The sequence below is a fragment of the Canis lupus genome, chromosome 20 (genome assembly GCF_003254725.2).
Source record: "Canis lupus dingo isolate Sandy chromosome 20, ASM325472v2, whole genome shotgun sequence".
Lineage (NCBI taxonomy): Eukaryota > Metazoa > Chordata > Mammalia > Carnivora > Canidae > Canis > Canis lupus.
In genome coordinates, this window is record NC_064262.1 from 45666417 (window position 1) to 45686141 (window position 19725).

Sequence of the window (19725 nt, forward strand, 5' to 3'; positions counted from 1 at the left end):
AGCCACGGAAGAAGTTGGGTGTGGGCCATTCAGGGACTCTGTACTATCTTTGTGACTTTTCTGTAAATCTAAAATTATTCCAAAATTAAAAGTTGACTTTCAAAAATGAGACAAAGGTTAAGAGTAGGGAAGAGAATGAGGACATTTATTATCATATCTTGGTAATTACAAAAAATTGGAAACCACCTCAATGTCCTCCAGTTGGTGACTGTTTCCATGAGTGTCCGTCCATCCATGTGGTGGAACACAGATACAATATGTCAAAGGGGCCAAAGCAAATCTCCTCTGACAACATTAATGTAAAAAGCAGTAAAGTGACCATTTGTGTGCATTTGCTAAAATGCAGGGATGGAAGACACCTTTACCCTGGGGCAGGAACTACAGGGGTGAGAGTGGGGTGGGGTGGGTGGGTGCAGTCTCATATTTGTATACCATTTTGTAAAGTTTGCATTTAAAATCATGCACATCTATTACCTTTAAAATAATTAAAATCTGTTTCTAAAAATTCCTAAGAGGCTGGTGTTTGAGGCGGGGTGGAAGCCATTGGAACTCTTTCCCCCCACCTCATCCAGTCTTGCTCATTATCCCTCCCCTACCGGCCTGGGGCTTGGAGGTACCAGATCTGGGTCTTTACCTGGGAGGGGCTCACCTGGAGGGGCAACTGGAAGGTCAACGCTCAAGGAGAAGCGAGGCGGCGGGGTCTAACCGCTTAGTTCTACTAACAGCCACCAGGGGTCGCCCCACCTTGCACACCCCGTTGCTTCCCAAGGGCTCAGAGCTTGAGAGACTAAGGGTGGGACTGAAATCAAACCCCACCACCACCTTCACCCCCACCTCTGGCGTCAATCCTGAAGTGAGCAGGAAGTGGCTTCTTCTGGAGCCAGGCAGAGCTGGAGACCAGGAGAATGACTTTGCTTTGTCTGATTTAACACCCCTTCGCTGTGCAGCTGTGGGATCCCAGGGTCAAAGAGCTGGGCTCAGGGTTGTAAATGGGACCTCACACATTATCATTGTTCTCCACTGACTCGGGTGGCTTCATCTTGGCCATGCCACCGGACCTCTGAAAATCCGTTTCGAGGTTGGAGGGAATAAGGAGCCAAGGCAGGTGTGTGAGCAGGAAGGGGACAGTTAGATCTGGTGTCAGAAAGAACTGGAAAAATAGAGAGGACACAGGCTGAGGGCTTTGAACTCCCAGGGAGGCCATAGGACAGGGAGTGGGTGCAGACTGAGGGTGACTTAGGGAGAAGAAGCCCAGGCGCCCCACCCCCATTTGCTCTGAGGCTCCCTCAGCTGCTCAGGGAAGTAAATAGCGCTCCTTGGTGGGACCTGCCTCCTCACCCCCAGCCTTTGGCAGGCCCTTACTCCATTCTGCCTCCCACTTTAATTACTACTCAAAGTCTCTGTCTCTCTGTCACTGAGTCTCTGTCTCTGTTTATCTGTCTCCACCCCTATCCCCAGCACAACCTCCTAGGCCCCTGCCTTGGTTTCCCCATCCTTGTTACTTTGGACCCCACCCCCCCACCGCGTGGCTGCCCTGACAGTGGAGGGGGGGAGGATAAAAAAGGGAAGCCTGGTGCAGCTGTAGGCAGGGAGCACCCACAGCAGCAGCCTGACCCCACTCACACCCCCAACCCCAAGCAAGAAAGTAGGGAGCTTTTACCAGCCGGTAACATCTCTGACGGGTTCTCTTTGCTTCCTCTGTCACCTCCAAAAGCTCAAAACGTGATTTCATTTGAATTTAACCAAACACATTGATATAAAAATGGATGGTTTTTTGGACCTCGCTGAAATTTTTCTTTCACCGGAAATATCACTTAAGGACTTCCCTAAAGTTCTGTGAGAGTTCTGGTTTGGAGAGGGTTTTTTTTTAAGATTTTATTTATTTGGGGCAACTGGGGTGGCTCAGTCATTTAAGCATCTGCCTTGAGTTCAGGTCATGATCCCAGGGTCCTGGGATGGAGCCCCCACGCTTCCCTGCTCAGCTCAGCGGAGAGTCTGTCTCCCTCTGTCCCTCCCTCCCTCTCTCGCTTGTGCTCTCCCTCTTTCTCTCTCACTCAAATGGATAAATAAAATCTTTATTTTTTTAGAAGATCTTATTTATTTATTCATGAGAGACAGAGATAGAGGCAGAGACACAGGCAGAGGGAGAAGCAGGCTCCCTGCAGGGAGCCCGATGTGGGACTCAAGCCCAGGACTCAGGATCACAACCTGGGCCCAAGGCAGACGCTCAACCACTGAGCCACCCAAGTGCCCCTAAATAAAATCTTTAAAAATAAAAAATTTTAAGATTAGGGCAGTCCTGATGGCTCAGCGGTTTAGCACCGCCTTCAGCCTGGAGTGTGATCCTGAAATCCCAGGATCGAGTCCCACATCAGGCTCCCTGCATGGAGCCTGCTTCTCCCTCTGCCTGTGCCTCTGCCTCTCTCTCTCTCTCTCGTGAATAAATAAATAAAATCTTTAAAGAAAAATTTAAGATTGTATTTATTTATTTTAGAGAGAGAGCAAGCATGAGGGAGGGTGGAGGGGAGGGGCTGACTCCCGGCTCAGCAGGGAGCAGAGGTGAGGCTCGATTCCAGGACCCTGAGGTCAGGACCTGAGTCAAAGGCGGACACTTAACTGAAGGTGAACACTCAACCTGCTGAACCACACAGGCACCCCTCTGTGAGAGTTTTTAAAAATCCTGTGTCTCCTTGAGAATTTCAGTGTCAGTTTTAGGTAATGAGACGAAGTTGACTTCCTCATAACACTTTTCCCTTCTGTGCCCAAACACATAAAACCAAATTGATTGTTTTTAATTTAGAAAACTAACAGGGACGCCTGGGTGGCTCAGTGGTTGAGTGTCTGCCTTTGGCTCAGATCATGATCCCTGGGTCTTGGGATCTGAGTCCAGCTCCCTGCAGGGAGCCTGCTTCTCCCTCTGCCTGTGACTCTGCCTCTCTCTGTGTCTCTCTCATGAATAAATAAATAAAATCTTAAAAAAATAAATAGATAAAAATAACTTAGAAAACAAACAAACAGAAATTTAAAATCAAAGCCAGATTTTGTGATGACCCTCCAAGGGAATTCAGAGGGGTTCATGCGCAAAATTTCCTGTGAACATGACAAATTGTTTTCAGGAAAAAACCAAATGCTCCCATCAGGACCAATGCATTTAACCTCATAAGAATCCAAAGATCTGTCACTTATTTCCTCCCTCTGGGGTTTTCTGGACAGGGACACAGGCAAATGTGTTCAAAGAGTCTGTTTTTAGAGATTTTAGACACTGCTGGCAGGAATGTCAATGGAAACTACCTCTGGAGGACAAATTGTTGACTAGCTGTCAAAATAGAAGATGTGACTGCTTCGGGACCCAGCAGTTTCATTTGTGGGGATTTGGATATCAAATCTTATTTTGTTCACTGAAACAAAAAACTTAGAAACAATCTAAATTGCCTATTGATAGTTACTATGGTAACGTATGTGATGAAAACCTAAGCCTCAGGCAAAAGCAATCAATAAGTCTTGAAGACATAATGTTGAGCAAAAACAGGAAGTTTCATCATTACTTTTTCCACTTAAAAAGACCTAGCTAATAAAACAAACTATTCTGAAAAGAAACATTGCAAATCAAAGATGTGAGGTCAAATTACCAAAAAAAGATAGAATACTGTTTTTGAGGGGCACCTGGGTGGCTCAGTGGTTGAGCATCTGCCTTGGGCCCAGGTTGTGATCCTGAGTCAAGGGCTTGGCCTCTCTCTGTGTCACTCATGAATAAATAAATAAAATCTTTAAAAAAAAATATTGTCTTTGAGCTTGATACAAATGACATCAGTGCGTATATTTAAAACTCTGTTTCTAGAGCACCTGGATGGCTCAGATGGTTAAACGTCTGACCCTTGATTTTTTTTTTAAGATTTATTTATTTATTCGTGATAGACGGGGGGGGGGAGAGAGAGAGAGAGAGAGAGAGGCAGAGACACAGGAAGAGGGAGAAGCAGGCTCCATGCTGGGAGCCCAACGCGGCACTCGATCCCGGGACTCCAGGATCGCAACCTGGGCCAAAGGCAGGCACCAAACCGCTGAGCCACCCAGGGATCCCCCTGACTGTTGATTTTGGCTCAGGTCATGATCTCAGGGTCATGAGATTGATCCTCATACATGGAGCCTGCTTAAGATTCTCTCTGTAGGGGATACCTGGGTGGCTCAGTGGTTGAGCATCTGCCTTTGGCTCCATTATGATCCTGGGGTCCTGGGATGGAGTTCCGCATCAGGCTCCCCAAAGTGAGCCTGCTTCTCCCTCTGCTTATGTCTTTGCCCCTCTCACTATATCTCTCATGAATAAATAAATAAAATCTTAAAAAAAAAACAAAAAGAAAAAAGATTCTCTCTGTCTCCCTCTCCCTCTGCCCCTCCACCCCACTCACACAAATAAGCTCACTCTCTCTCTTTCTCAAATTAATTAATTAAGTAATTTAAAAATTAAAAGAACAGGGCCACCTGGGTGGCTTGGTCAGTTGAGCATTTGCCTTTAGCTCAGGCCATGATCTCAGGGTCTTGGAATCAAGCCACATATCATGCTCCCTGCTCTGCAGGGAGTCAGCTTCTCCCTCTATATTCTCTCTCTCTCTCTCTCTCTCTCCCAAATAAATAAGTAAATCTTTTAAGAATAAATAAATAGGGACGCGTGGGTAGCTCAGCAGTTGAGCCTTTGGCTCAGGGCATAATCCCGGAGTCCCAGGATCTAGTCCCACATCGGGCTCCCCTCAGGAAGCCTGCTTCTCCCTCTGCCTATGTCACTGCCTCTCTCTGTGTGTTTCTCATGAATAAATAAATAAAATCTTTAAATAAATTAATTAATTAATAAAATAATTAAAAAATAAAATTTTCTTACACTGTGACAATTACTCAAAACTGTACCATTGGATCTAGGGTGGCTTTTTAATTTTCTGGGAAATTATGGTTGCCTTTCTTTTTCCTTGACAACAGATATCATGTTCATATACATATATGCAACATTTTCAATATATCACAGAGAATAGATAGGATCTTAATTACACACCAAGACTGTCACACCTACTGGTATTGACCCAGGCACTGCCCCCATGTCTAAGCATCCCCCACAGACCTCAAGGACCACTACTTGGAGGCAGTGTCCCTCCCCTACATATCAATTTCACAACCTGGCATCAGAGGCTGCACATGATCCTGCCTCTCGTGCCTTAAAAATACCCCCATTTATTAAAGTAACCCCATTTATTAAGGGGGTTACTGTCTGTCACAGTGATAGATGCTGTGACAAGTATTTCATGACTGGCCATGTTGCCTCCACTTTAGACGGGAGAAAACTGAGACTTAAGGAAGGAAAATCACTTGTCTGAGGACACATGGTGATAGGTGGCACAGCCAGAACTTAACTCCAGAGCCTAAATTAAAACCACGTAGTCACTCTGCCTACATGGCCCCCATTAGCAAAGATGGAAGATGTCCTCCCCCCTTCCTGCTCAAGGGGACTCTGGGTGGGCCTGGCCAACCCAGAGAAATAGCTGGTTGGGCACCACTTGCAGCCCCCAACCCTCCTCCCCCCTAGCTAGGCTCTGGGAAGGGTCCGGAATCAGGAATCACTGGGTAGCTGCAAAGGCCAAAGGTCAGACTGGGGTTTCCTGCCTACCCCTGGGAACTTCCTCCTTCCCAGCTCAACTCCTGCCTCTTTGATGAACACCATCCTGGAGGACCCCCTCTCTGCTGTCGACTACCCCCCACTCCATTAACCTGGATGATGGGGGGATGGTTCTCCACAAGGCACCCTTCACCCTACTGAGCCCCCCAAAGCAGCGTACAGCAATGGTGTTTTTGTCCAGCATCCTCTCCACACGCTGGCCTCTTTGCCATCAGCCCCCATCCCTCCCTCCTACCAGCCTTGACCCCAAGGAACTAGGGGCTGTGTCCCACTCTGTCTCCCTGAGGGTCTGACGCTGACACCTCAACCAGCATGGAGGGTTTTCCTGGAGTTCCTGGTTCTGGGGGGATAGCCAGGAGGGCACACTCAGAATCCTTTGCTCCTTGGTCCTCAAATCCCCCTCTTGCCCACCCCAAGGGCTGACCCCCAGTGAAGCTCAACCCCCCACCTATCTGGCACTTCCCACTCACTGTCGCACAGAGCCCAGAAATAACACTTCCAGGAGGAAATGCTAGTAATAACAAAACAGCAAGCCCTTTCTTAAAACCCCCCTCCCTGGCCCTGTAACCAAGGGATCCCACAGGGATACCCATCTCACAGAAGGGGAAACTGAGAACAGACAGGAGAAGCCCCTCCCTTGAGCTCCCTTGGGCCAAGCCTGCTGTCTCAGCTCCAAGTTCACCGCTGCTTATGCTGCTGTTCGAGGAGTACTTAACACAGCACCTTTTCAAACAGGGCAACGGATGGGCAGACAGCCCAGGGGGCCTCGGCCACTGCCACCCATGCATCCGCCCTCTGTGAAGAGCCCCGCTAATGCACACCTACCGCGTGCCTGGCTCTGGGCCAAGCGCTCCACCTGACTTGGCTCACACGGTGGCCACACATCTGTAGCTAGTCCACCAGGAGGTAAGGCCAGCTCTGCGAACCACCGGTGGGAGACTCACCACAGTCCCTTTGCCTCCCTGTGCCTCAGTTTCCTTCTCCACAAGACAGGGGCCACGACAGGAGATACTATGCAGCCAGTGCCGAGAACTGCACTTGACACAGAGCAAGGGCAGGGGAGAAACTGAGGCTCGGGGTGGCCGAGCAAGCGCTGCCACCCAGCCGGTGCCCCACCCAGTGGCCACCAGAAGGCCAGAAGCACCGCCGCAGCCCTCCCTTCACAGCCAGGGTGGGAGTGTTGTGATAACCCACAGCCCTCATTTCCTCCCGGTCAGGAAGGAGCCAGGCAGAGGAAGTATTAAGAGGAGTAATATAAACACTCCCCCCGTCGGGGCAGGGTGCAGAGGGGCAGCTGCCGCCACCCAGAGCAGGCCGCAGGGCTGAGCAGCGCGGGTGACCAGGCAGCGGTCGGGCGAGATGGGCCTGCCGGTGGAGCACGGAGGAGCCTACGCGCGGGCAGGGGGCAGCCCCCGGGGCTGCTGGTACTACCTGCGCTATTTTTTCCTTTTCGTGTCGCTCATCCAGTTTCTCATCATCCTGGGCCTCGTCCTCTTCATGGTCTACGGCAACGTGCATGTGAGCACAGAATCCAACCTGCAGGCCACCGAGCGCCGGGCCGAGGGCCTGTACAGCCAGGTCGTGGGGCTCACGGCCTCCCAGGCCAACCTGTCCAAGGAGCTCAACCTCACCTCCCGCGCCAAGGAGACCATCATGCAATTGCTGCTGAATGCCCGCCGAGACCTGGACCGGATCAACGCCAGCTTCCGCCAGTGCCAGGCTGACCGGGTAAGGCCTCAGGCCGGACGCTCACCCTGGGAACTCTGGGCTGGTCACATCATCCAACCGAGCTTCGGTTCCCTCGTCCGTGAGCCAGAGACAGTCACAGGCTCTATATTGCATGCGCGGAGCCCATGTGGATAAGCAATGCTTATTGTGATAGTACAAGTATTTCCCACACAATACTGGGGACACATTTACCTTTACTTATTTATTTATTTATTTATTTATTTATTCATGAGCGACACAGAGACTGGCAGAGACGTAGGTAGAGGGAGAAGCAGGCTCCCAGTGGGGAACTTGATGTGGGTCTTGATCCCAGGACCCCGGATCACAACCTGAGCTGAAGGAAGATGCTCAACCACTGAGCCACCCAGGTGCCCTGAGGACGCACTCATCCTAAAATAATTTACTCTTTATTTATCTGGAACTTAAGTTTAACTGACTGTGGATTGGCATCACTGTGGGCCCGTGATTTAATATGCATAACGTGCTCAGAATGTGCCAGCACATACCAGCTATGAATAAGAGCTGGCTAAATAAAAAATCAGTCTTTGGTTCTTACTCAGTAAGAAGGACGAATAGCTCCTATCTGCCTTATGCTGGGTGTGCATTTTAGAAATATCTCATCATTGGGATGCCTGGGTGGCTCAGCGGTTGAGTGCCTGCCTTCAGTTCAGGGTGTGATCCTGGAGTCCGGAGATCGAGTCCCACATCAGGCTCCCTGAATAGAGTCTGCTTCTGTCTCTGCCTGTGTCTCTGTGTCTCTCTCTCTATGTCTCTCATGAATAAATAAATAAAATCTTCCAAAAACAAACAAACAAAAAAGGAGGTCCCAGGCCTCATTCCTTTTTTCACTTCCTCCTACAGGAAGAAAGCCTCTTTCTCATCTCATGTTTGGATCCAACTCATTTTGTTGAAACCTACAGATCTTCCTCTTCTGTGGCTTTTTGAGAACAAAAATCACTAGAACTTCCAGAGCTATTTCTGCCTTCCCCCTAACCCCGGGGTCATGAGCATAGGGCCAGCTTCCAAAGGTATAAGGACAAGGAATGACAGAAAGGCCAACCCACTGCATTCTTCATCGCTTTACTTGCAATATTTCTACAGAGGATTCTGTTCCACAGTTTGGAAAACACACCTTGTCGAATTGTAAGAACTTCCTTTAGAAATAGCTTTATTGGGACGCCCAGGGAGCTCAGTGGTTTGGCACCCACCTTCAGCCCAGGGCATGATCCTGGAGTCCCGGGATCGAGTCCCACATAGGGCTCCCTGCATGGAGCCTGCTTCTCCCACTGCCTGTCTCTTTGCCTCTCTCTCTCTCTCTCTCTCTCTCTCGAATATATTTAAAAAATATTTTAAAAATTTAAAAAATTAAAACAGCTTTATTGAGATACAATTCAGATGCTCTACAGCTCATCCATTAAGAGTGTACGGTTCAATCATTTGTAGCACCTTCACAGAGCTGGGTGATCATCACAATTGGTTTTAGAACATTTCATTGCTCTAAAAAAGAAGCCCTGTCTCCATGAGCGGCCATTCCCCATCCTGCGCCCTCCCCCAGCCCCTGGCAACCACTGATTTCTGTCTCTATGAATTTTGTTCTGGATGTTTCATATAAATGGGGTCATAAGGTGTCCTTCTGTGTTCTGGATGTTTTGTATAAATTCCTACAACAGGTGTCCTTTTGGGTCTGGCTTCTATCACTCAGCATGATGTCTGGAAGGCTCACCCATGTTGTAGTGTGTGTCAGGGCTCCCTTCGTTCCTTGTTATGGCTGAGTAATATTCCATTCTGTGGATGGACCACATTTTGTCCGTTCCCCTGTTGATGGATGCTTGGGTTGTTCCCACCTTTGGGTGATTGTGACTAGTGCTGTTATAAACATGCATGTAAAAGTCTTCATGTGGACCTATGCTTCAATTTCTCTTGGGTATATACCCAAGAGTGGAATTGCTGGGTCACATGGTAATTCTTTGTGTGACATTTTGTGGAACTGCCAGACTGTTTTCCAAAATCACTGCCCCATTTTTTAAAAAGATTTATTTATTTAATTATTCATGAGAGAGAGAGAGAGAGAGAGAGAGGCAGAGACACAGGCAGAGGGAGAAGCAGGCTCCATGCAGGGAGCCCGACGTGGGACTCGATCCCGGGACTCCAGGATCACACCCTGGGCCAAAGGCAGGCGCTAAACCGCCGAGCCACCCAGGGATCCCCCACTGCCCCATTTTTATATTCCAACCAGTACTACCTGGAATTTCTCATTTCTCTACAGCCTCACCAATGCGTGTTACTCTCTGTTTTTGTTTTCCATTTCATTTATAACCATCCTCCTGGTTGGAAGACGAATCTCATGGTGGTTTTTGTTTGCATTTCCCTGATGACTAATGATGGTGAATATTCTTTGATGTGCCCGTCAACCACATGTGTATCTTCTTTGAAGGAATATTTCAGATACTTGGCCCATTTTTTCAATTAAGTTATCTTTTTACTATTGATCCATAAGAGTTTACTTTTGTATATTCTAGATACTAATCCTATCATCAGATACATTCTCTGGAAATATTTTCTCCCATCTATGGGTTGTCTTTTCCCTTTCTACCTTTTTTTTAACTGAAGTATAGTTGACACACAACGTTACATCAATTTCAGGTCTACAACACAGTGATTTAACAGTCTTTTCCCTTTCTTGGTAGAATTCTTTAGGTACACCTGGGTGGCTCAGTGGTTGAATGTCTGCCTTTGGCTAGGGTCATGGTCCCAGGGTCCTGGGATTGAGTCCCACATGAGGCTCCCCACTAGGAGCCTGCTTCTCCCTCTGCCTATGTCTCTGCCTTTCTCTGGGTCTCTCATGAATAAATAAATAAAATCTTAAAAAAAAAAGGAAAATTTTAAAGCACAAAAGTTTTTAATTTTAACAAAGTCCAATTGATTAGTTTTTCTCTTTGTGTTTTTGGTATCACATCTAAGAAACTATTGCCAAATCCAAGGTCATGCAGAGTTAACACCTATGTTTTCTTCTAAAGAGTTCTATGACTTTAGCTCTTACATTTGGGTCGTTGAGCCATTTTGAGTTAATATTTGTATATGGTGTGAGGTAAGGGTCCAAATTCATTGCTTAACATGTGGAGATCCAGCTGTGCCAGCACCATTTGTTGAAAAGACTTTTTCCAAAAAGAAAAAAAAGACTTTTTCCCCCATGGAATGATTTTGCCTAATTTTCTAGGGCTGCCACAAATTGGGTGGTTTGAACAATAGAAATTTGTTTTTGCACACACACGAGGTCAAGATGTGAGTTCCTTTGGAGGGTTAGGAAGGAAGAGTCTGTTCCAGGCCTCCCTCCTTGCCTTGTAGATAGCCACCTTCTCACTGTGTCTTCACATCATCTTCCCTCTGTGCATTTCTGGGTGTCCAAATTCCCTCTTATAAGGACACCAATCATCCTGGATTAGAGCCCCCCTCATGACCTCATGTTAATTTAATCCCATCTTTAAAGACCCTATCTCTCACATTCTGAGGTCCTGGGGGTCCAGACTTCAACACATGAATGAGGGGGGCACAATTCAGTTCATAACAGCATTGTTGTCAAAAAGTCATTGGCCACAAATGTGAATTAATGTTTTTTGTTTTTGTTTTTTTTTATTTATGATAGTCACAGAGAGAGAGAGAGAGGCAGAGACACAGGCAGAGGGAGAAGCAGGCTCCATGCACCGGGAGCCCGACATGGGATTCGATCCCGGGTCTCCAGGATCACGCCCTGAGCCAAAGGCAGGCGCCAAACCGCTGCGCCACCCAGGGATCCCTGAATTAATGTTTTCAAGGTTCATCCAAGTTGTAGTGTGTATCAGTGCTTTCTTCTTTATCATTGCCAAATAGTATTAACTATAACAACTTTAAAACAATTTTTTTTTTAAATTTATGAGAGAGAGAGAGAGCATGAGCAGGGAGAGGGGCAGAGGGAGAAGGAGAAGCAGACTCCCCACTGAGCAGGGAGCTCAAGGCAGGACTTGATCCCAGGACCTGGAGATCATGACCTGAGCCAAAGGCAGACACTTAACCAACTGGGCCACCCAGGTGCCCCTAACTGTAACAACTTTTGAAGATCCAGCCAGCATCCCCTATAAAGGAGCATGCCCTTGTGAACTGGGCCAACCCAGGCCACCTGGATGTGGAATCTGAGCCCTCAGCCCAGAGGGTCTGGGCAAACCAGGAGCAAGGGGACCCGCAGGGGGCAGACTGTGAGCTCTGACCTGTGTCCCATCCGGTTAGGTGGTCTACATGAACAACCAGCGGTACATGGTGGCCATCATCTTGAGTGAAAAGCAGTGCCAAGAACAACTTAAGGAGACCAACAAGAGCTGTAATGGTGAGTGGTCTGGGTGTTAGGGAGCAAGGGTGGTAGATTCCCCACCCGGTGTCTTGGCTACCCACAACCTTCCTGAGATTTATTATCCTGTACCTGTAGCCCTTTTCCTCATGCTGAACCAGAAGGCCAAGACGCTGGAAATGGAGGTGGCAAAGGAGAAGCAAGTGTGCACTAAAGACAAGGAGGCGCTGGTGCTGAGCAAGCGCGTGGTGGAGGAGCAGCTGGCCGAGTGTGGCAAGGCCCGGGAGCAGCAGCGGCAGGAGCGACAGCTGGCTGAGGATCGCTTGCAAAAGGTGCAGACCCTCTGCCTCCCGCTGGACAAGGACAAGTTTGAGACGGAGCTGCGTAACCTCTGGAGGGACTCCATTATCCCACGCACCCTGGACACCATGAGCTATAATCTGTACCATCCTCTGGGCTCAGAAATAACCTCCATCCGGAGAAGCTGCGACCACATGCCCACCCTCATGAGCACCAAGGTGGAGGAGCTGGCCCGGAGCCTGCGGGCCGGCATAGAGCGTGTGGCCCGCGAGAACGCGGACATCCAGCGCCAGAAGCTGGAGGTTGAGCAGGCCCTGAAGGCAAGTCAGGAGGCCAAGGAGAAGTTGGAGAAGGAGGCCCAGGCCCGGGAGGCCAAGCTCCAGGCTGAATGCGCCCGGCAGACACAGCTAGCGCTGGAGGAGAAGGCAACGCTGCGGAAGGAGAGAGACACCCTGGCGAAGGAGCTGGAGGAGAAGAAGCGGGACGCAGAGCAGCTCAGAATGCAGCTGGCCGTCAGCAACTCCGCCTTGGACACCTGCATCAAGGCCAAGGTGGGCGAGAGGGCCCTGAATTCAGGTTGCATTGGAGTCGGGTCTGGGGGCCATGTTGGTGGTGATGTCTAACTTGGGTTTGAGTTGGGCTTCCCGGTCTAGGTCTGGTGAGTTAACTCACTTGAGAGTTTCACTGACATAGGATTGGGGTGGTTTAGAATGACACTGAGAGAGGATTAAGGATTGAGATTGAGTTTGGGGTGGCTGGTGGGCCTCAAAATTCATTCAGGGTGAGGACTGGTGATTCGTGGAGTATTCGTGTCAGGGTTGGGATGTGTCTGAGTTGAAGGCTTAGGTTGGCAGTTAGACTGAAGATTAAGGCTGGTGTAGAGGAAGGCTTGGTGTGGAGCAGAGTCTGTGTTTGTATCAAGGTGAGTTCTTGGGAATGCTGTGTTCAGAGTCGGTTTGAGTTGGAGTTAGGGCTCCATTGAAGATTACATCAGTCTTAGAACTGGGGTTGTGTTGAGTTTGGATCGTGAGGAAAGCTTGAAAGGTAGATCAGGGGTCACATGCAGGGCGGCCGGTGAGTCTAGCTTTGGGTGTAGGTTGTCAGTGGCTCTGCAGTTGGGTTGTGTAGAAGCACCAAAGCTGGAGTCGAAGCTCAGGTGAGTGTAGGTGGCTGGTGGGTCTAGAGATGATTAGAAGTTTGGGGCCAAAGGTGAACTTAGAATTTCATGGGCATTAGGATTGAGATCGGTGTTGACCACGGGTCAGCAGTTGAAGTTGGTTTTGGTTTAGGGCAGCTGACTGAGAAATGGATGAAATCGGGCTGACGTCGGGATATATTTGAAATGAAGGATTGGGTGACCCTGAGTTAGGGTAGGGAACCTGGGACAGGGTGAGGGTCAGGGCTGGGTGTTGAGAAGAAACTGTACAGATGCTGATCTTGGAGTGGGGCTGGTTTGGGGTTCCATATGGGGTAGAGGCTAGGGTCTAAGGCTGAGTTGGGATGAGCATGGTGCTGGGAAGGTGTTTATGGGTGGCCATGGTGGAGCCCAGGACTGGGCTGCGGGAAGGAGGATGGGGGTGCACTTTTCATAGCAGCCAGGTCTAAGGAATGCGTTGGGTCAGAGTTAGATATAAAGTTATAGTTAAATCAGGTTTGTCATTAGGATTGGGTTTAGGTCGGAGTTTGATTCTAAGGAAGGTTCTGTTTTCATGTAGGGATTAGATGTCAGGTGATTGAGTTTAGAGCTGGTTTTGGATTTCAGGCACAGGGTTGTGGGAGGGAAGGCAGCTGATTTACAGAGTGGGTCAGCTTCAACCTCGAAGGGGGCTGTGCTGGGTGTTGGGTGGGTGAACTCTGTTAGGGTCAGGAATTGGGACTGGGTTGGAACTAAGACTATAGCGGAGACTGGAGCAGGTCACGGCAGGGTCTCTGGGGGACCTTCCAAGGAAAGCCAGTCCCTGGGGTCCCCAGTCCTTTGTGGGGAGGTGGGTGCAGGTGGTTGTACATCCATTAGTGTGGGTGTCTTTCTCCAGTATCTGCCCTGGAAGGAGCTCAGACTCAGGTATTGAAGGGCATGGAGGAGGGGAGCCTCCCTGGCACTCTGGTACAAGGGTCCCAGCTTCTGCCAACCTCTCTCCATCTTTCCTCCCACAGTCACAGCCGATACCTATACCAAGACCTGCGGGCCCTGCCCCCAACCCCCAGCCCATTGGTGAGTAACAGAAGGCAGGGCCAGGAAGGGGGTCGGGATGGTCCTTTCTACTTCTTACCCCGTCTCAGCCCTGCTATAGGGGCTACCAGCCCATCCCTAGCCCAGGGTTGAGGCAGTTGGTTGGAGCTGACTCGTCCCTCTCGCGGCAGACCCAGCTGGCCTGGAGGAATTCAAGAGAAGGATCCTGGAGTCCCAGAGGCCCCCTGCAGCCAATGCTGTAGCCCCATCCAGGTGAGACACTGGGCAGACTGAGATGGTTCAGTCTCAGGGCTTCAGAGGAGGCTCGGAACAGGACTAAGGGGGGAGGGAGGCTCATCTCCTACTTGCTGCTTCCTTAATTGACTGCCTGCTGTATACCAGGCCCTATGCTGGGTCCTAGGGACACAGCAGTGACCAAGACCCACACAGATCGGTTCATTAAACTCCCTGAATAGGGGGTGAGAGAAACAATGAAGGAGCCACAAAAAAAGAGAGACCAAGAGCTGCGGCCGAGTGTGGTGCTGAGGTGCTTAACTGTGAGTTCACAGTTGAACTCACTCTGCAAGATTAACTCACCCAATGCTCACAACCCTAATCAGTGGGCGAGCCACTGTTATTGGCGCTTTCCAGACTAAATAAGTGAGGCACGGAGAGGGTGTGCATCGTGGCCCAGATAACCCAGCTGGGGAGTGCAGAGCTGGAGACACAAACCCAAGCATATTGGGGTCCAGGCAGGCAAGAGAGGGCTTTGGTGGGAAGGAGGCCTTTGTGCTGGAGGATGTGGCTGGGGAGGGTGGCTGGAGCAGTGGAAAGGAGGAGGGACAGCGTGCTGAAGACCCTGGGCCTCTCACCCCTCCCCTCTGAGCCTCTCTTTCTACCTCTACAAAAATGGAGGTCTCCGAAATCAAGGGCACAGAAACTCTTTGCTAACTGTAAAGTGCTGTCCACAAATGCCTAAACCAAGGGGCCGGGGGTTGCAGCAGGGCGCACCAGGGCACCCGTCGGCGTACACCCAGTTCAGGACTCAGTGCCAGCACCACCAACACCCACCACCACCCCTCCCCCACCACCTCCCAGAGCACGGCATGTGCATCACAGGGAAGGTGACTCAGGCCACCGCCCCAAGAACATCCTGTGCTCCCTCCCAGGTGGTGGCCATGCTCCCGGTTCAGGGGTTCAGGATCACATCGCTGGCCAAGGAGTCTGGGATGAGCACTGCCATTCACAGTTTGGGACTCAGGGCTCAGAGACACCTGGGATTTTAAGTCACATCCCTCCGACCCCAAGCCTGTGCCAAACAGGGCTCTGCCAGCAACGCTATTGTCCCCCTGGTTTATTTTAGCCTTAAATGTAGGCTTCGGGGACAAACAGACTTCCAGAGGTCTGTCTTCAAATCCCAGGGGTCCTCCACCTCCAGCTCCATTTCCCCTCTGCCTCTTCTTACATAGCCCCTCTGACAGGGAAGGGAGCTCACCTCCTTGCGGAACTTGTCCCTTCACTCCGGATGGCTCTTTCTGGGAGAAATCCCTCACCCCCACCCACCCCCCAGCAGCTTGATGAGAGAGAAGCCAGAGGGTGGAGAGAAGACCCTGCTCTAAGCAGTTTTCCTCTCTCTATCTTGGCCCAAAGCCATCATGGCAAGGAAGAAGGTTCTATTCTTATCCCCACTTCTCAGAGGAGGGAACTGAGGCCCCAGGGAAGTGACCAGCCTGGGGTCCTGCGTCACTGAGTCAGGGCCAGAGCCAGGCTCCCAGCCCAGGCCCGTCCCAGCAGAGAAAGGGGAAGCTCTTGAGATTGTTTACCCCAAAAGACATCCCTCTACCGAGAAAACAATGAGTACTTAAGCAGGGCCCCTCCCGCAGCCTCTCTGCAGGGTCTCAGGAAGGGCCTCCTGCTCCCTGGGCTCCAGCCTTGGTTCACCTTCCCGGGAGAAAGGGCCCATCAGCTCTGGCTTGGAGCCCCAGCGAGGCCAGCCACTCGCGGGTTAGCCCACGCCAATCACGTCTCGCTTTTTCGTTGGACATCTTTAAGTCATTTTCTCCTGATGGCAAATGTACTAGTTTTCCTTTTCACCCGGTAAGACTGTGTCCTCTGGCTATGGATTTATTTAAGTTAAACCCAGACACCGACACGGACACACACGGGTGATGTGAAGACACATAGGAAGTACTGGTTTAGGGGCAAAAGGTACAGTGTGGAAGGTTGAGGATGGAGACCAGCCCTGGCTCCCAGCCGAGCCGGGCACACAGCGAGTGTGGCTCAAGTTCATGGCCGTCACTATCCGGTTCCTTTACTCAACCCGTGTGTCTGGAGCAGCTGCTGGGTGAGGAGGACTCGGGAGGAATAGGCACAGAAGCCGCTGCCCTTGTGGGGCTCCCAGTCTAGCTGGGGGGCAATTGGGGGACCAACCAGATGAATGAGCTGCTGTCACAGGGCCCCGTGGCGGCGTGAGGGGCCGGGGAGGCTTCTCTGCACTGCACGAGGGTGAAGTTGGAGCAGAGAACAGGACGAGGTGAGGGAGGAACCACAGGGGTGGGGGGGGTCCCCCGAAGAGTGAACCAGGCAGAGAGAACACAGCCTATGCCAAGGCCCGGAGACAGGACCAGGACCGGCCGGTGAGGAGGCTGGTGTGGCTGGCGGTGGGGGGGCTGAATAGGAAGGGAGGGGGTGCAGGGGGCTCAGATTGGGCAGGGCCAGTGACAGCAGGGAGAACCTGGGGAGCCCGGGGACAGTGGTGAGCCGAGGAGGACAGGACGGGACCCAGGTGTTCACAGGCACGCTCTGGTCGCTGTTGGGGGGTCGAAGCCCACTGTGCTGTCCAGGCATGTGATGATGGGGCTTAGGAGCCTCAGTCTCTGAGAAATGGCCAGGGCCCCCCCCTCCCCCCCCCCCGCAGGCTGGTGGGCAGGAGCGGGCGAAGAATGTAAGTCAGGGCTGGCCCGGAGCCTGGTGAATCCTGGTCAAGCTGGAGCCAGGGAGGGGGGCCAGAGGCAGCCAAGGAACGTGAGGCGGCTTGGCCCCAGGGAAGAGCCGGGGAAGGAAGGGAGGGGGCCAGCGGAAGCAGCACTTGGCTGAGGCCCCCTCCTCCCAGACCAGGAAACAGCGTCTGAGCCAACCCCTGACCCCTCACGAGAACCTCTGCTAGGCCAAGGAGGGGGAAGGGCATCCCAGACAGCAGGACGGCTCCTGCGAAGGCAGGGGGAGGGGTGAAGTGAAGCCATGCCTCTCGAGATCTGGGGGGACTTTGGCAGGGTTTGAGTTTCTCATGAAGAGGACTGGTAGGGACAGAGTGGGTGGAGCCTTGAATGCCGGGTAGAAAGGATCTGGCTCGGTCTCCAGGGCACAGGGGAACCAGGGAGAGTGTGTGGAGAGGGGCAGGCCCCTTGGAAAAACCCTCCTGGGAAGGAGTGAGGGGCTGGCCCTGGGGGGTTTCTGCGGAGACAAAGGAGGGAGACCGAGGCCCTGTCTGAGGGGTAGGGGTGTAGACAGGGGCTTTGGGGCAGACTCCCAGGATCCCACCGGCCTTGGGAAGCAAAGGTAAAATGCAGCAGAGGCCGGGCGCCCGGAAGGTGGCCTCTCTGACCCCTGGCTCTTCATCTGTCTAATGAGGAGGCCCACGTCTCAGTCCCGCCCTCCCAGAGAGGTTCAGCAGGTCCGAGTCTCATGGGGAGGCTGAACCCCGAAAGAGCCCAAGAGTCCTTGGTAGCAAGAAGGGGCCTGCGGTGGGAGGAGGTGGGCCCGGGCAAGGTTCGTCCTTCCGTCTGTCTGTCTGACTATTGTGTTACCATCTCCTTCCTGCCCTAGTGGCTGACGAGGCTCTGGCCCCTGAGGACCGAGGTGCGGCCCCGACTGGCCAGTCTGCGGACCCCGCGCACCGACTCCCGCGCACGCCCACGGCCCGGACCCCACACTCGTCCTCCCCTCCACCCCACCGCACCCCCGACACCTTCTCACCGGCCCACACCTGCCCACCTGATCTCTCACCTGAGACAGCGATACCGCAGTGGCGTCACACGAAGATGCAGTGACATCACACAGACCAGGCGATGGCATCACACAAGAACCTGGCAGTGGTGCCACACAGACGCAGGGAGGATGTCACCCACAGATGCAGTGCCGACGTCACACACACGCACATGCACACCTCCGCCCAGCCCTTGCCCGATGTCACACCCTCCCACGCACGCGGGCCCAGGCGACCGCAGCACCATACCCATCTGCCACCTCTGTGCCCTCGCCACACCGCCCTCCAGTTTTCTCCTCTTCTGACTCCTCACCCCCAGGGTGCCAGGCCTAGGGAAGCAGGAACGGGAGACATTAGCCTCCGTCCCCTCAGGGACAGTCTCCTGGCTCCCCTGCCAGGCCGCACTTGAGCCCAGGGCCGATGTCACCCACAGGCCCCATCAGAGCCCCTCCCTCCCTCTCCAGCCACACCTAGCCCGGCCTGTGGCCCGTATAAATGCTAGTGGCACTAAATAAATACTACTGAATCCTTTCAAAGATTCCAGAGTGGTGATTTCTCTTTTTTTTTTTCTTTTTTTAAAGATTTGATTTATTTATTCATGAGAGACACAGAGAGAGGCAGAGACACAGGCAGAGTGAGAGCAGGCTCTATGCAAGGAGCCCAAAGCAGGACTCGATCCCCGGTCTCCAGGATCACACCCTGGGCCAAAGGGGGCACTAAACCACTGAGCCACCCTGGCTACCCTTTGTTTGTTTGTTTGTTTGTTTTAAGATTTTATTTATTTATTCATGAGAGACATAGAGAAAGGCAGAGACACAGGCAGAGGGAGAAGCAGGCTCCATGTCGGGAGCCCGATGCAGGACTGGATCCCAGGACCCTGGGGATCATGACCTGAATCAAAGGTAGACATTCAACCACTGACCCTCGTGTCCCCAGAGTGGTGATTTCTGCTTTGAAAAGGTACCACTTAATGATGCTGTGAGAAAAGACTGCAAGCTAGGAGCCCACACCCCACACCCTGACCTCCCAGCCTGTCCCCAGGCCAGAAGAGCCTGCAACCAAGACAATCCTAGGGCGACAGTAGCTTCCCTCAAGGTAGAGGCATCTAGAGGCATCTCTGTACGTGAAGAGAAATGGCAAGAACCCCAGTCAGTGAGGGTTTCACCAAGTGGCTCAAAGTCCCACATTGTGACAACTTTGTTGTCAATCTAGTGTTTCTTCAAAGTAGCGGGCATTTAAAACAAATAAAAATGAAAATAAAATAATAAAATAGCAGATACTTAAAAGCAGTTTCTCAAAAAAAAAAAAAAAAAAAAAAACCACAAAAAAACAGGTTATCCATCTGTGGCTTCATCTTCCTAAGATTTGCAAAGATTTCCCCCAGGTACTGACAAGAGTTGCTGAGGCACGACCGTAGGAGGAATTCCTCTCCAAAACGGCTTCAGGAACAGTATCACTACTGGCTCAGGCCATTTGTTTTGTCTTGTTTTGTGGCAAGATGGGATGTCAGAAAGGGCACCAGGGCCCAGTTGGGGAGTGCTTTAACAGATTGACCATTAAATTTGTGG

General features: G+C 51.5%; 1 protein-coding gene across 1 annotated transcript; it reads left to right on the forward strand.

Moving 5' to 3' along the window:
• The first annotated feature begins 6908 nt into the window (after positions 1-6908).
• On the forward strand, positions 6909-18693 carry LOC112666711 (plasmalemma vesicle associated protein). Its single transcript, XM_025457975.3, has 6 exons — positions 6909-7384; positions 11645-11741; positions 11841-12553; positions 14157-14214; positions 14364-14445; positions 17998-18693. The coding sequence occupies exons 1-6, from the start codon at positions 7016-7018 to the stop codon at positions 18002-18004; spliced, it is 1326 nt and encodes a 441-aa protein (XP_025313760.1). The 5' UTR covers positions 6909-7015; the 3' UTR covers positions 18005-18693.
• Positions 18694-19725: the final 1032 nt, after the last annotated feature.

What these genes read in the sequence shown, in the direction of transcription:
- LOC112666711 (XM_025457975.3), top strand. Translation starts at nt 7,016, where the DNA reads ATGGGCCTGCCGGTGGAGCACGGAGGAGCCTACGCGCGGGCAGGGGGC. An exon ending in GCCAGTGCCAGGCTGACCGG is followed by an intron (nt 7,385 to 11,644) that starts GTAAGGCCTCAG and finishes CCATCCGGTTAG; the next exon opens with GTGGTCTACATGAACAACCA. An exon ending in GACCAACAAGAGCTGTAATG is followed by an intron (nt 11,742 to 11,840) that starts GTGAGTGGTCTG and finishes CTGTACCTGTAG; the next exon opens with CCCTTTTCCTCATGCTGAAC.